This window comes from Oenanthe melanoleuca, chromosome 6 (assembly GCF_029582105.1).
Source record: "Oenanthe melanoleuca isolate GR-GAL-2019-014 chromosome 6, OMel1.0, whole genome shotgun sequence".
Classification (NCBI taxonomy): domain Eukaryota; kingdom Metazoa; phylum Chordata; class Aves; order Passeriformes; family Muscicapidae; genus Oenanthe; species Oenanthe melanoleuca.
The window spans coordinates 2,712,572-2,727,646 of NC_079340.1; the positions used below are offsets into that span (position 1 = coordinate 2,712,572).

The window sequence follows — 15,075 nt, forward strand, 5'->3', positions numbered from 1 at the left end:
GCGCTGGCGGTGGTGCCCAGAGACTGGCGGTCTTAGCAGTTCAGGCAATTAAAATGAATCCCAATTGTCGGCGATATCCAGCATCTGCTGTTTCTCCCCTCTTTTCCTGGATGGATTTGACCACGCCCATCCCCGCCCCTTTCCACCGCTCCAGCCTTGTCCCTCTTTCTCTCCCCTTTACCCTGCACCACTTTCTCCTCCTCCTCTCCCTGCCAGCTCCCAGCAGAGACATTTCACCCTCTGGCACCAGCTGCCTCCTCTCACTCCAGGCACCTGCCCGTGAATCCAGACCCGCCGTGGGACCGGGCAATGGTGGGATAGGAGTGAATTATTGCAGGGATGATTGGGGTGGGCTGGGCCTGGCCAGGTGCCCGGTGCCAGCAAAACCTTCTCTGTCCCTCTCCTCCTCACCCTGGGCAGGAAACAGAATACGTTAGGAAAGGCTAAAAGGTATCAATAAAGGCAGTAAGAGATCTCTTACCCATCATGGGCATAACAGACCCGGACAGGGAAAATTCATTGAATTTATTATCAAGAAAATCAGAGCAAGGCAAGGAGAAGTATGCAAAATTCTTATAATGTGCCTTCCCCGCACTATTCTCTGCTTCTGGGGCTTCATCTTATTCCCAATTCTCTCCCTCCCTCTGTCCTCCCCACACAGTGGCACAGAGGGACGGGAATTACAATCAGGCCATGTTACTGCTTCTCACTCAGGGAGATAAATCCTTCTCCAGCTTCAACCTGGATTGCTCCCATAGAAGAGCAGACAGATCCTTGGCAACAGACAGATAAATAAACAGACAGACAGAGAGAGAGAGACCGACAGAGAGACTATTCTTCACACACAGGTGCCTAATGCCAAAAGTGGGATTCCTCCTCAGCACATGTCAGCTATTCTTCCTTTTCCAATGACAGACCAAAAGTCTCACCTTCAGGCATCATTCTGATGTTTTCCAAGAGACCAGGAAAATCTGAATTTCCCATTCGAGCGTGTTGTTCAATGAGAACAATCCGCTCAATCCAGCTAGCAGGCTGGCAGGACGGATTGCAGAAACTTTTCCTTTGAACAGCCAGCCCAGCGCTGGCAGTGGGGATGAACAGGCACTGAGGTGACCCTGAGAGCAAGTGCAAGGCACAGGGTGCAGCTGAGAAAGGACAGCCCTGAGCTGGGCTGAGAGGTGAAGCTGGGACTGCCTAGCGTGGAGAAGCTCTTTTCTCCAGCCCCTGTTACAGGGGAGCTCGGGGCTTGCTGCAGAGATACGGGTGCGGATTCGAGCAGATCACACTCCTGAATTTCTCCTCAGCCAGGTACACACACTCGGAATTGCCCAGGACAGGAACCCTGTAGGGAGGAGCAGAGGCAGCGCTGGTTCCCAGGGAACACGTTGTGCCCCTGTCCCCCCATGCCCTGCCCGGCTCCCCGGTACTCACGAGGAGCTGAAGCTGCTGCCGTCCCCCCACTGCAGGTGCTCGCCCCATCTGCGCAGCCCCACCCAGTAATCGCCGTTCCCGCCGAGGCGGAAGAGCAAATCCTGCCAAGGAGAGAGCAGTGGGAGCTGCCCCGGGCCCTCGGGGGGACACGGCCCCGGGGCTCCTTCCCTGCAAGGCCCCGGCACAGGGCTGCAGCCCCAGCCCCACCAGCACCCAGCCCGGCCCAGGAGCACCCCCAGGCTCCCCTCAGCCACCCCACAGCGCCCGCAGCCCCTCACTCACCATTGCCTCATCCTTGACAATGGCCAGGGAGGCCCCGAGCTCCGAGCACCGCTCCTGACCCTCATCCCAGGTTCTGTAATCCTTTGAGAAGTAGTAGCAGAGTCCATTGTATCCAACCCAGCCAGAGGGACAGCCCAAAACCAACTGCAGTGTCCCAGGTGGAACTGGAGCCTGTGGTGCTGCAGGGGGAAGGAGAAGGTGTGAGGATTGCCCTGTGCAGGGAGCAGGGACCCCGCTCTGCCCCGAGGGGCTGGGCCCAGGCTGCTGCCCCTCCCTTACCTGACTGCACAGCCAAGGCCACCGCCAACGCCAGCACCAGCACCAGGAGCAGGATCAGCACCAAGATGAGCACGGGATGGCAGCTGAACCTCTTGCCTGGAGCAGGAAAGAGCTGCTGGCTGCCAGAAGCACAGCCGGCCCTCGAAGCTGCTGCCCCAAAGGCCGGGGAGCACAGGAGGAGCTCTCAGCCTGTTTGCTCCTCCCTCAGCTGGCAGCCAGAGAGCCAAGAGCCTGGACACAGGCAGGGACACAGCTGTGGGGACAGCCAGGGACAGCGGGCTGGGGACAGGCTGCAGCAGGAGAGCTGCACAGCCTTGGGGGCAGCTGCGGCTGCCGCTTCCAGCCACTGCTGGGGCCGAGCGCAGCACGAGGCCTCTTCCACACATCGGGAAACAGCCACACACCTGCCAGCCCTGTCCTTGCCAGTGACACTGGCCCTCCCTAGAGGCCACAGGCGTGGCCCTGCACTCACCCGGCAATTTGCTGAGGATGCTTCTGTGCCCATGGCCGGTTGCTGATGAGCCCTGGGGATCCAGGGGCTCCCTCACTCTGCCATCGCTGCTGCAGATTCCATTCTTCACAGCCTCACTCACTGCATGCTCCCAAGTTGTTTCTTGCGTGCCAGACAAGTGTGTCAGCCCGGGTGCACGTTTCTCCTGGAGATGCAGGAGCTCCTTCACAGGCCCATGGATGGAGCAGAATTCACTCTGCTCCAGCTCACAGCCGGCATCTCTCTGCTTGAAACAAACAGCCCCGTGCTCTTGACATATCAGTAGTGCCGAAAAAGCCTTTCGGAGATCGGCCTCGGGAATAGCTGTACACCCACGGGGATGGCCCATGGAAAGGGACATGATGACAGGTCCCGGCTGGTCCCGGCCCTGCGGGACACCGAGGCTCAGGAAGGCGCTGCCAGCTCAGTCCCGCGCTGTCCCCGCTGCCCGGACGCTGCGGCAGCACCTGCGGAGACAAGCGCAGCCTGCGGGAGCTCTCCGGTGCCCGCAGCCTCGGCCCCTCGGGCTCTGCAGCCGCTGCAGCCCAGCTCCGTGCCGGGACAGGCGCTGACAACGCCTGCGAGCTGCCGCCTGCGGGGACAGGACAGCTGCGCCTCGGAGTCCGCCTGCCCGGGAGGAAGAACCAGCAGCCCCGGGCTGCTCAGCATTGTCCCCGCATTCCCTGCCCCGCTGCTCGCAGCCCGGGGACACCGAGCGCTGCCACAGCCGCTTTGGGTCCCTGCCCGGCAACGGGAAGCGGCTCCTGGCCGAGAAGGCGGCGCCAAGGAGCCTCCAGAGCCCGAAGCAGGCAGGATGCGGCGCTTTGTGCCTCCACTCGGCGCCTGCAGCGCTCTGGGCTCTGAGGCTCGTTCAAGTTCATGCCGTGCCAGCGCCTGAGCAGCGGCGCCGAGCCCGGGGCGCCACGGCCGAACCTGTGCCGGGCACGGAGCAGCCACCTCCGGGCTACCGAGAGCCACCGGGATGAGCCATCGCTGCTGCGGCACCGGCTCGTCCCCAGCGATCCGCGGCAAGGAGGAGACCGCGGGCAGCCGCTCCCTGCCCAGCTCAGGCCAGGGGCACACGGGGGAAGCGGCGCAAGGAACTCGCCAGAACCGGCCCGTTCCCCTCAGCGCGGCCCCTCCGGCCGCAGCGAGCCCGGGCTGGGCACAACCGAGCGGGGTCGTACCTGTGCTGGAGCCGCTCCCAGCTCCGGGATCCCCTGCACGGACGAGGGCGAAAGCAGCGAGAGAGAGGCGGTCCCACAGAAGGTGGGCCAAATTATATGCCGTGGCACTATTATTTGCAAAAGGGAAGCGGATCTGGTTTTTGTATTCTGACCAGTCAGCGAGGGGAATGGCGCAGGCGGGGCGGGGCGATGTCGCTATTTACCCGAAAGAACCACTACCGAACAAGCCGAATGTCTGTTGGCGGAGCTCCATGGGAAGCTGATTTTACAACTTGAATGGCTTCCAACAATGCAGGGCGATGGGAGGAGGATTTTCTGTTGGAGAGTTGCAGAACGAGTCCGGAAAGCCGGCCGTGCTCCGAGTCTGCTCGGTTTTAACATTTGAGATCAGTAAAATGGAGCGCTTTCCCTTAATTCAAACTCATAGAACAGCGCAATAAAGGCATTCTCCTTGCCTTTCAACATGAAATTAATGGAAAACCCTGGTTTTTCGCCTAGTGAGACATCAAAAATCATGACAAAGATGTGTTTTCCTTCAATTGAGGCCCTTCAAATCGTAGATAAGGGGGCCCTCCCCAGTTCAAACACAGTTACCAAGAAGAAATTTTTCTCCTTCATTCTAAATCCCTTTTCATATCGTAATCCTCCTGATTTGTTTTTTGTTTGTTTTTGGTTTTATTTGGTTTTTTTGTTCTGGGTTTTTTTGGTTTTTTTTTTTTTTGTTTTAGATGAGGCGCACTGGTGAGTGACTGGTGTCACTTCTCCCTCCTCACGGGTCACACCCGGGGCTGCTGCACGCTGCCGAGTGCTGGGGAGTTTCCTCCCAGTCCCCTCGCAGTTTCCCTCTGCCTGGCAAGCACCGGCAGGGATGGGGAGAGCACTGCCAAGGAACTGCGAGCCCTGCACCTTCCCAGTGCTCCTCATCCCCCTCCCAGCGCTCCTTCTTGCTCACTGCCGCTGCTTCCACTCGCCCTCCCAGTTCCCTCATAGCATTCCCTGTGCTCCCAGTTCCCTCCCAGTGTTCCCAGGATCTCTTCCAGAGCTCCCACCGACGGCAAAACCCTGCGGGGCACTGTGGGAAATAGGAAAGGTGTAGAACTCTCAGAAAGCTGAGTGAAAGCAAATTTCAGGATGGAGAAATGCAAGAATGCTGAAGATGCAAGGACTAGAAACGATAGGACTGTGAGCTGTGTAGACACAGGCCTCAGGAAAATATGGAAAGCAATACAGTAGAAATATATAAGGTTAATAGTGAAGGTTTATCCATTGTTTGAAGCCATTACAGGCAAGCATTGTTCAAAGCAAGTTGTAGCTGTGGCTTTATTAATTGGCCTGAGCAAACGCTTGTCAGCTCTTAATTTTATGCTATTGGCTGGAAAGTTGTTAAAATACTTTGTCTCAAAGAGAACTTGGTCTGCAGTGCAGGCAGCTGGAGCTGTTCCATCTCCCTTGCTTGGTTCTGTAAAATGAGGCTGATGACTGTGATGGAATAAAGCTTCGAGACAGCTGCTCCAGCATTCCCCTCCTGTTGTTTGTGTGCATAGATACAGGTAAATATAAGGTAAGAGAAAAAATATCCCAGAAAAACCCAACAGTGATGGTGCCCCGAGTGCTGCCCTGTTTTGTATTCTGAAACAACTGTTGGAATCCCCAGATAGTTTAAAGGGACATCCGTGCAATAATCCTTTTGCATTATAAATGGATACTGTTCTCGTCTCCTCCTGGCTGCTGGACACCCTCGGATGGAGAATCAAGGTGAGCTCTGGGGAACAGAAACCACAGGACAAGATTTGTCTGTTGAGAAATGGGACATTTATCACTGGCTAAAGACAATGATTACTGCTGAACCTCATATTAATATTCAGGATGATGAATTGAAAGACCTTTTAACGTGGGTCAATATGAACTGTTCAAGCACAGACCTTAACTCTCTCTTCACATTCTCTTTTTGGGATGTTGTCCACTGGAAACTTATAATCCATTCACTTTTGGACGGGATCAGAGCGTGGTTAAAATTGTTGCTGGTTGCCCAATGATCACAAACACTTTTCAACACCTGACCCCACCTGTGCTTTCCCCATGTACCCCAAAATGAATGCCCAAAACTCTCCCCATCCCAGAACGATTGCCTAATTCAAACTGAGCACTCCACTCCTTTTCTCCTTCAGCTCAGTGTCTCTCCTCCTGTGTTACTTCCTCTAATTGTTTCAGCCTATTCCTGTTTTGGTTTTAGATCAAAGCTGGGCAGAAATACTAATCAATGTAGTGGTTTTGGTTTACTAATTTGAAATTTTCTTGTTGTGAGATAGGATTAGGGGGAAAGCAAAAACAGACTGAACTTTAAATGCTACTGAGAAAAACTTTATTACTAGAAACTATAAGAAAAACCCCCGAGAATAAAGCTTTAGACCACTTTCCTTCTTCCTTCACACATCTTCTATTTCACACTGAAAACGTACAAAACAAATCAGCTAGTTTACTGTCTTTAAAATATATTTTTTACTAATTTATTTGAAAGTTTGGTTTATTTGAGAGTTGATTTGGTTTTTTTTTTAATTCATGGAGATTTTTTACAAGAAACAATTTTTTCATGGCTGTGATGTCACAGTGATTAACTGCACGGGAGAATGCAAATCTGATCATTCTGCAAAAATATTTTGTTCATATTAATATTTTTTTCTTTAATTATTACTGAGGAATTTCTTACCCTATGAGGCAGACGTTAAGGGTTACAACAGTTTAAACAAAAGCTTCCTTTATTTTTGAGAATAGAGGAGTTTTTTTTGTTCTTCTTCATCCCTGGAAAACAGTAGGGATTTTCTTACTATTTAAATTTAGGGGATTACAGCAATTTTAATATCTGCTCTATTTAGTACTAATGCCTTTGCTCGTATTTAAAGTTAGAACAGTTATATTCACTCCATATATTGTTATGTGTTATGGGGAAGCGAGAGGGTTTTTCCCTGTAATACAAAAAAAGAGAAATTTCAGGTTATTACTTTCCTCTTTTCCTTATTTGGGACTTTTTTTTTTTTTTTTTTTTTTTTTTTTTTTGACTTTGGTGTTGAATTACTAGATTTGTGCATATCGTTGTCTTGGTTTTCTTTTTTTTACTTAGGAGTGAGAACAAAGTATCTGCAAAGTTTTATTCTCCTCATTGAAAATGGGAATATTTTCCAGAGTCAGCAGAAGATTCAGTTCTGGATCTCTTCCAGGCTGAGGCTGGGAGTTATGTTAAGATACAGAGTATTTTAAGGACATGTTTGGCTGGGCTGGGATTGTAAGGGTTCCGGCAGAAAGTGGTGATTAACTTCCTGCGTACATTCCATACAGGAGAAAAGCTCGGCTCAGCCTCCTCCTCCCTGGCCCGGGGCCATGGCAGGCAGGACTGCCCCAGCCCCAGCCAGGCGAGTTCTCTTCTGAGAGGCTGGAAATAAAGGAGAGTTTTTCCGGGTTTTTTTTGGCTTTACATTTGTGTTTCAGATGCATAAACTTTCTTCTTGGTATAACAAGGCGTCGATCTTAAAAATCCAACACTGATTGCTCCTTGCCAGATACAAGGGAGAATGTCCAGATCTCTGCAGGTAAACATTTCAGGAGCAGAATTTCAGAGCAGTGCCACCTAAGCCAGACAGTGCCAGACTTGGGACACAGCCTGGGATCATTGTTCAAACAGTAGATCTGGGAGTGAGAGGAAACGGATATGCTGCCTTGCCTAAAACTGATTCTAAAAGTGAAAGTGACAATACTGCACTATGTTTACCTAATTGGTCAGGAATTAGACAGAATCCTGATCCAGATAAGGATTTTGATTCCTTAAAGAGGCAACTTCTTGCTATGCCTGTAAGATATGGTAGAAATGAACGTAATCCACAATAGGAGGCCCTCTCTCATCATGACATCAAAGAACTCAGACAAGCTGTAAAGGAGAATGGCCTGGCTTCTCCTTATTTTGAGAATGATAAAAATTATTTTTAATTCCTATGATCTCACTCCTGCAGATTGACGTAATGTGCCTTCCCTGATTTTAACCAGTACTCAATATCTCCTGTGGCACTTGGAGTGGAGAAAGCCTCTCTACAGACCCAGAGAAAGTTGTGCTGGCAGTGCCAATGCTCAGCTCACAGTTGCTCAGTTCTCTGGGATTCACCGTGTGACAAGCGCCAGGATCAGGCTGTGCTGCCCAGAGCTGCCTTAGGAGATGTCAAGAACGCTGTGAGAAAGGCTTTAGGTGCTGTAGAGCCAGCTGGTGGCTGTGCTTTATCCACAGCAATGCAAGGTGAGACTGCAGCTTACAGTGCTGTGCTGGGGTGACTTTGTGCTGTTGAATTGTGTCCCCATTGGTCTGTTTAGTCCAGAAATAAGTTTTGTACCTTTAAGGCTGGATTGGAGAGTGATGGGGAGGGAAGGAGAAGCAGTGGAATGTCTGAGGGGGTTGTTCTCAAAACCTAGAGACAGGAGTTTCATTGCTTCCTCTCCTGGACTGTGTCGGTGTGGTGGAGAGAGGGAGAGAGCTCTGCGTTGCTTTTGATAAGTTTTTTTGCTAACTAAAGCAGAGAAGTTCCCTGGACAATTTTTTTTCTGTTTTTTTTCCTGGAATTATTTGAACCTGCTCTGCACTGGGAACCCGGGGAAGCACTGGGAGCTTGGAGCTGTGGCCAGCAGGGCCTGGCCTGGGCAGTGGCATTTTCCAGAGCTGGAGGGACTGAGAACAGACTGAGCCGAGCTGCCACTGACAGGAGAGAGACTTTCTGAATTTGTCATCTCTTCAGAGCAGCGAGACGTTTTGCTGTTGGGTATTATTAATTTATTTGTGCTGGGCAATCATTTGCCTGTTAAATAAACAAATTTTTTACACTTCACTGACGAAATTTCTTCTTGAACCATTTGAGGGAGGGGCTGCTTGGATTTCCTTCCTAGTGGGGGGGGGGGGGGGGGGGGGCGGGGGAAGGGGGGGTCGGCACTTGGAGGTTTTTTTCCCAAATTCGCCCTAAACCAGGACATTAATACATCAGTAACAAGTGTCTTAAGGAATTGGGATAATATTTTCTTAATCATTTATGCATAGAAGACATCAAAGAAAAACAAGTGAAAAAGAAAGTACTAAATGACTGATGTAATTGGTTCCATCTTATCTCTACAATAAAATAACTTCATCTTGTAGTCTAGGAATAGATTTTAACAGGAGTTAGTTGATACAAACTTCACATTCATCATCTGTATATCAAAAGAATAGTGTCTTGCAATTCGCTGAACTACAGTTCAAGGGATTTGTTGACATTATTTCTAGGTGCTTTCCTCCGGCCAGACGGCCGCTCTCTGCCGCCCCGCTCCGCCTCCCACCCAGCCAAGCAAGCAGAACGCTCAGAAGAGCCAAAAGCCGCTCCGCCCCCAACCTCGGCTGTAAAGAGCGGAAGCAGTGCCCGGTCTGTCCGGCCGGGACCGGAGCGGCGCTGGCGGGCGGCAGCCCCCGGAGCTGGGAGCGGCTCCAGCACAGGTACGACCCCGCTCGGTTGTGCCCAGCCCGGGCTCGCTGCGGCCGGAGGGGCCGCGCTGAGGGGAACGGGCCGGTTCTGGCGAGTTCCTTGCGCCGCTTCCCCCGTGTGCCCCTGGCCTGAGCTGGGCAGGGAGCGGCTGCCCGCGGTCTCCTCCTTGCCGCGGATCGCTGGGGACGAGCCGGTGCCGCAGCAGCGATGGCTCATCCCGGTGGCTCTCGGTAGCCCGGAGGTGGCTGCTCCGTGCCCGGCACAGGTTCGGCCGTGGCGCCCCGGGCTCGGCGCCGCTGCTCAGGCGGGAGGTGTCCCTGCCCGGCTCAGGGCTGGCACGGCATGAACTCGAACGAGCCTCAGAGCCCAGAGCGCTGCAGGCGCCGAGTGGAGGCACAAAGCGCCGCATCCTGCCTGCTTCGGGCTCTGGAGGCTCCTTGGCGCTGCCTTCTCGGCCAGGAGCCGCTTCCCGTTGCCGGGCAGGGACCCAAAGCGGCTGTGGCAGCGCTCGGTGTCCCCGGGCTGCGAGCAGCGGGGCAGGGAATGCGGGGACAATGCTGAGCAGCCCGGGGCTGCTGGTTCTTCCTCCCGGGCAGGCGGACTCCGAGGCGCAGCTGTCCTGTCCCCGCAGGCGGCAGCTCGCAGGCGTTGTCAGCGCCTGTCCCGGCACGGAGCTGGGCTGCAGCGGCTGCAGAGCCCGAGGGGCCGGGGCTGCGGGCATCGGAGAGCTCCCGCAGGCTGCGCTTGTCTCCGCAGGTGCTGCCGCAGCGTCCGGGCAGCGGGGACAGCGCGGGACTGAGCTGGCAGCGCCTTCCTGAGCCTCGGTGTCCCGCAGGGCCGGGACCAGCTGGGACCTGTCATCATGTCCCTTTCCATGGGCCATCCTCGTGGGTGTATACCTGTTTCCGAGGCCGATCTCCTAAAGGCTATTTCAGCACTCCTGATGTGTTGGGAGCAAGGGGCTGTTTGTTGCGAGCAGAGAGATGCCGGCTGTGAGCTGGAGCAGAGAGAACTCTCCTCCAATCATGGGCTTCTGAAGGAGCTCCTGCACCGCCTGGAGGGACCAGCAGCCGGGCTGACACACTTGCCAGGGCTGCAAGAAGCCACTTTTCATAAGAAAATGGATGCCACTTGTAAGTGTGCAGTGAGTGAAGATGTGGAGAATGGAATCTGCAGCAGCGATGACAGAGTGAGGGAGCCCCTGGATCCCCAGGGCACATCAGCAACCGGCCATGGGCACAGAAGCCTCCTCAGCAAATTGCCGGGTGAGTGCAGGGCCACACCTGTGGCCTCTAGGGAGGGCCAGTGTCACTGGCAAGGACAGGGCTGGCAGGTGTGTGGCTGTTTCCCGATGTGTGGAAGAGGCCTCGTGCTGCGCTCGGCCCCAGCAGTGGCTGGAAGCGGCAGCCGCAGCTGCCCCCAAGGCTGTGCAGCTCTCCTGCTGCAGCCTGTCCCCAGCCCGCTGTCCCTGCCTGTCCCCACAGCTGTGTCCCTGCCTGTGTCCAGGCTCTTGGCTCTCTGGCTGCCAGCTGAGGGAGGAGCAAACAGGCTGAGAGCTCCTCCTGTGCTCCCCGGCCTTTGGGGCAGCAGCTTCGAGGGCCGGCTGTGCTTCTGGCAGCCAGCAGCTCTTTCCTGCTCCAGGCGAGTGGTTCAGCTGCCATCCCGTGCTCACCCTGGTGCTGATCCTGCTGGTGGTGGCGTTGGCGGTGGCCTTGGCTGTGCAGTCAGGTAAGGGAGGGGCAGCAGCCTGGGCCCAGCCCCTCGGGGCAGAGCGGGGTCCCTGCTCCCTGCACAGGGCAATCCTCACACCTTCTCCTCTTCCCCCTGCAGCACCACAGGTTCGACAGGTTCTGGGCTGTCCCCCTCGCTGGGTTGGATACAATGGATTCTGCTACTACTTCTCCAGGTATTACAGAACCTGGGATCAGGCTCAAGAGCAGTGCTCGGAGCTCGGGGCCTCCCTGGCCATTGTCAAGGATGAGGCAATGGTGAGTGAGGGGCTGCGGGCGCTGTGGGGTGGCTGAGGGGAGCCTGGGGGTGCTCCTGGGCCGGGCTGGGTGCTGGTGGGGCTGGGGCTGCAGCCCTGTGCCGGGGCCTTGCAGGGAAGGAGCCCCGGGGCCGTGTCCCCCCGAGGGCCCGGGGCAGCTCCCACTGCTCTCTCCTTGGCAGGATTTGCTCTTCCGCCTCGGCGGGAACGGCGATTACTGGGTGGGGCTGCGCAGATGGGGCGAGCACCTGCAGTGGGGGGACGGCAGCAGCTTCAGCTCCTCGTGAGTACCGGGGAGCCGGGCAGGGCATGGGGGGACAGGGGCACAACGTGTTCCCTGGGAACCAGCGCTGCCTCTGCTCCTCCCTGCAGGGTTCCTGTCCTTGGCATTTCCAAGTGTGTGTACCTGGCTGAGGAGAAATTCAGGAGTGAGAGCTGCTCGAATCGTCATCGGTATCTCTGCAGCAAGCCCCGAGCTCCCCTGTAACAGGGGCTGGAGAAAGGAGCTTCTCCACGCTGGGCAGTCCCAGCTTCACCTCTCAGCCCAGTACAGGGCTGTCTTTTTTTTGTTCCTGAAACAAGCTAATATTTTGTACTGTCTTGTACAATAGTAAATATTATTTATTCTTCATGTGTTGTCAATTTATTCCCATGATGAGGGGGACATTTCTCACTGCTCTTTTTTTAGACCCTTGAGCCTTTCCTGATGTATTCTCTTGCTTGCCGAGGTTGTGGAGGAAAGGGACAGAGAAGGTTTTGCTGGCACCGGGCACCTGGCCAGGCCCAGCCCACCCCAATCATCCCTGCAATAATTCACTCCTATCCCACCATTGCCCGGTCCCACAGCGGGTCTGGATTCACGGGCAGGTGCCTGGAGTGAGAGGAGGCAGCTGGTGCCAGGGGGTGAAATGTCTCTGCTGGGAGCTGGCAGGGAGAGGAGGAGGAGAAAGTGGTGCAGGGTAAAGGGGAGAGAAAGAGGGACAAGGCTGGAGCGGTGGAAAGGGGCGGGGATGGGCGTGGGGCAGGCGGGCATTTTGCTTTCCAGCTCTGAGGCAGGAAATGGAAAACTGTGAAATGCATCCAGGAAAAGAGGGGAGAAACAGCAGGTGCTGGATATCGCCGACAATTGGGATTGATTTCTGTGCCTGAGCTGCCAAGGCCGGCAGACTCCGAGCCCCGCCGGACGCCGCCAGCGCTGCGCTGTGTCTTGCCCTGCCCTGCCCTGGCTCAGCCCGCCTGGCCAGACGGCCCCTTGTCACTGCAAGAGCTGCACCGAGGGACAGCTGGGCTGCTGCTGCAATGGGATCGGGAGAATAAAACAAACAGAATCAAAAGCTGCACTGCCGGGTCTCCTCTGCCCGCTGTCACTAATGGAGCAGTGCCGAGCCACAACGGAGCGGCGGTGCTGGTTAAAAAGAGTCACGGGAAAGGCTGGGAAATGTGAAGGGAATAAAATTCCTGGGGAGAGTATAAAATGGTCTAATAACACTGCACCAGCAGTGGCTGCTGCCAAAATGTCACCAAAAAGAGCTGCACCAAGGGACCGTCAGCGCGGCAGAGGTGCTGAAAGAGCAGCGGGAAAGGCTGGGAGGAGTGACGGGAATGGAATAGAGAGAGACACGTGTGAAATGTTCTCAAAGCGCTGCTCAAGCTGTGGTCGCTGCCCCACAACTGAAAGAGCTGCAATGAGAGTCCATGGGGTGGCTGGGCTGGTTAAAAAGAGGCACGGGAAGGGCTGGGAAGTGTGAAGGGAATAAAATAGAGAGAATGGTGTAAGATAAAATAATCAAAAGTCCCCACCAGGAATGGACACCGACTGCTGTCACTAAAAGGGGTGCACCGAGGGACAGTCAGGTTGGCCGGTTTGTACACTCAGAGACGTCCAGAATCATCATTACAGTGGGAAAAACTGGGGATGGCATCAGGTGTGACTGACATGAGAAAGATCACAAATTTCCCAGCTCCCTTACAGGGAGAGCAGTATCATCTAGGAACAGGAGCAAATTAACACATCATATGATAGTTAAGTATGGCTGCTGTGATTATGCAGCATGGACGATAGCTGCATTAAACAAGAATATATTCCAAAACTGTAACTATTTCGCCCTTATAACTGCATGTAACTTTAATAAGCCTCACCAATTCAAAAAAGGGAAATCTCTGAATTAATTTAGATTACCATCCCTGCACCCATTGGCTATCTGCACTCCTTTTCCCAAAAAATCCACAAAGCCTTTACTGGAAATCTCTCCTGTTCTGCTTCCTGCCTGTACCAGTGTTCCAGTGCCCCAGGTGATTTCTCTGAAGGAACTGAGCTTTCCCTTCACAGCAGCTTTGCTCTTCACTTCCCAGCCTCGAACCCTTGTGAATTCCATCTGGGAGCGTTGGCTGAAGGAGAGGCTCTATTCCCAGCAGAGATCCACACCTGACAGGAGTAACACAGCATGGGATGTTCTCCTGCCTGCACTAATCCCTTTGCTCCTCAGCTCCAGCTGGAGCCCAGAGCCCTGGCAGTGGTTAAGGACACACTTTGCCATGGCTGGCCCCAGACAGGCTGATTCCTGGGCTGGCAGCACAGCGGGCACACATTCCTACACCTGCCCCTTGTTCCCATCCCGTTTCCAGAAGCTGTTCCCGTGTGTTACTGTAAGAACCCAGACCCAGGTGTGTGTGGGATTTGGAGGGGCTCTCTTGGGGGGAATGTGGAGTGGTCTGTGGGATTTGTGGGAGTTGGGTGGGCCTGATGTGTTTGTGAGTGTCTCTGGGTTTCGTCTTTTTTTCTTCATATTTCCTATTCTATTTCCACTCATGTTTCACATCCTTTTCTTTTCACGTATCTAGTGCTTTCCTGCTTCTTGAATGCCAGCTTTTCACTATTATGCCATCTCCATTTTTTCACTCTTCCCCACCTTTTTTTTTGCTGCCTTTCTTTTCCTGTTTTTTCACCTCAGTTTTTCATTTTTTCCTTGCCCTTTTTTCACCGTCTTTTTCCTCTGCCAATGTTTGCTCCCTTCCCCCCACTTCTTCATCCATTTTTTTCCTGCCCTTTTTTGCCACATTTTTTGCTGCCCTTCTTCCCTGTCTTTGTGCTTGCTGCACCTTTTTTGCCATCTTTTTCTTTTCCCCTCAATATAAATCTCTCAAATGATGGAATTAGGGGGTGTTTCTATCAACTTAAACCCTAAAAAATAAGGCACAACAGAGATTCCCTATCAATTTAAATTTAAAGATAATGAAAATAGACAATTTGCTCTCATTTGAAAAAGATAAAATTGCATCATACAGAGCACTCCCTATTCTATTTAAGCAAGAGCATAGAGATTCCCAATCAATTGATATCCCTGACAAAATGGCCAAGGCATGTTTCTTTCAATTGACACCCTTAATACTGCAGGTGAATGGGGACTGCTCAGGGAAAAATAACCAGTTAAGTTCAGAATATACTCGAGTAAAAATCTGTTGAAGGGGACAAACACCGCACTTGTTTGCTCCAATTAATTCCATCAGGCTTCCTTCACTGCAAGTACTCTCAAAATTAAAAGCAGAGTTACCCCGTGTGTTACTTCCCAGCAGTTTTCTTGCTTTGAAAGAAAGGTAACTGCTAAAAAAGGCAAGAGACTCTCTTAAATGGAAAATGCAAACCCCCTCCCTCCAAAATATTATAATTATGAAATTAAGGGGCTCTCAGGCAAAGACATGAGAATAGGAATGACAGTTTTTTACTAGAGAAAATACAATAGAAATACAGTATTACAAAGAACAAAAGCAGAACACTGACAGAGTCAGAACACAACCTGATACCCCATCAGTCAGTCAGGGTGTTGGCACAGTCCCGTTCAATGGTGGCTGCATCCTCCTGCAGTGGCAGATGTGGTTCAGCTGGAGCAGTGCTCCTGGAGAAGGTGCAGTTTTCCCCTGAAGGCTCATTGATGA

General features: G+C 53.2%; 2 protein-coding genes across 2 annotated transcripts; one reads left to right on the top strand and one right to left on the bottom strand.

Annotated features, from left to right (window-relative positions):
- Positions 1 to 506: 506 nt before the first annotated feature.
- Positions 507 to 3,852, bottom strand: LOC130255176 (C-type lectin domain family 2 member D-like). Its single transcript, XM_056495580.1, has 6 exons — positions 3,670 to 3,852; positions 2,465 to 2,949; positions 1,993 to 2,088; positions 1,714 to 1,892; positions 1,432 to 1,532; positions 507 to 1,342 (listed from the first exon to the last, which is right to left on the bottom strand). The coding sequence occupies exons 2-6, from the start codon at positions 2,841 to 2,843 to the stop codon at positions 1,228 to 1,230; spliced, it is 870 nt and encodes a 289-aa protein (XP_056351555.1). The 5' UTR covers positions 2,844 to 2,949; positions 3,670 to 3,852; the 3' UTR covers positions 507 to 1,227.
- Positions 3,853 to 9,056: 5,204 nt separating this feature from the next.
- Positions 9,057 to 11,773, top strand: LOC130255179 (C-type lectin domain family 2 member D2-like). The gene is made up of 6 exons (XM_056495584.1): positions 9,057 to 9,166; positions 9,912 to 10,420; positions 10,797 to 10,883; positions 10,986 to 11,143; positions 11,325 to 11,425; positions 11,515 to 11,773. Exons 2-6 carry the CDS (start codon positions 10,018 to 10,020, stop codon positions 11,627 to 11,629), a joined length of 864 nt encoding a protein of 287 aa, XP_056351559.1. The 5' UTR covers positions 9,057 to 9,166; positions 9,912 to 10,017; the 3' UTR covers positions 11,630 to 11,773.
- Positions 11,774 to 15,075: the final 3,302 nt, after the last annotated feature.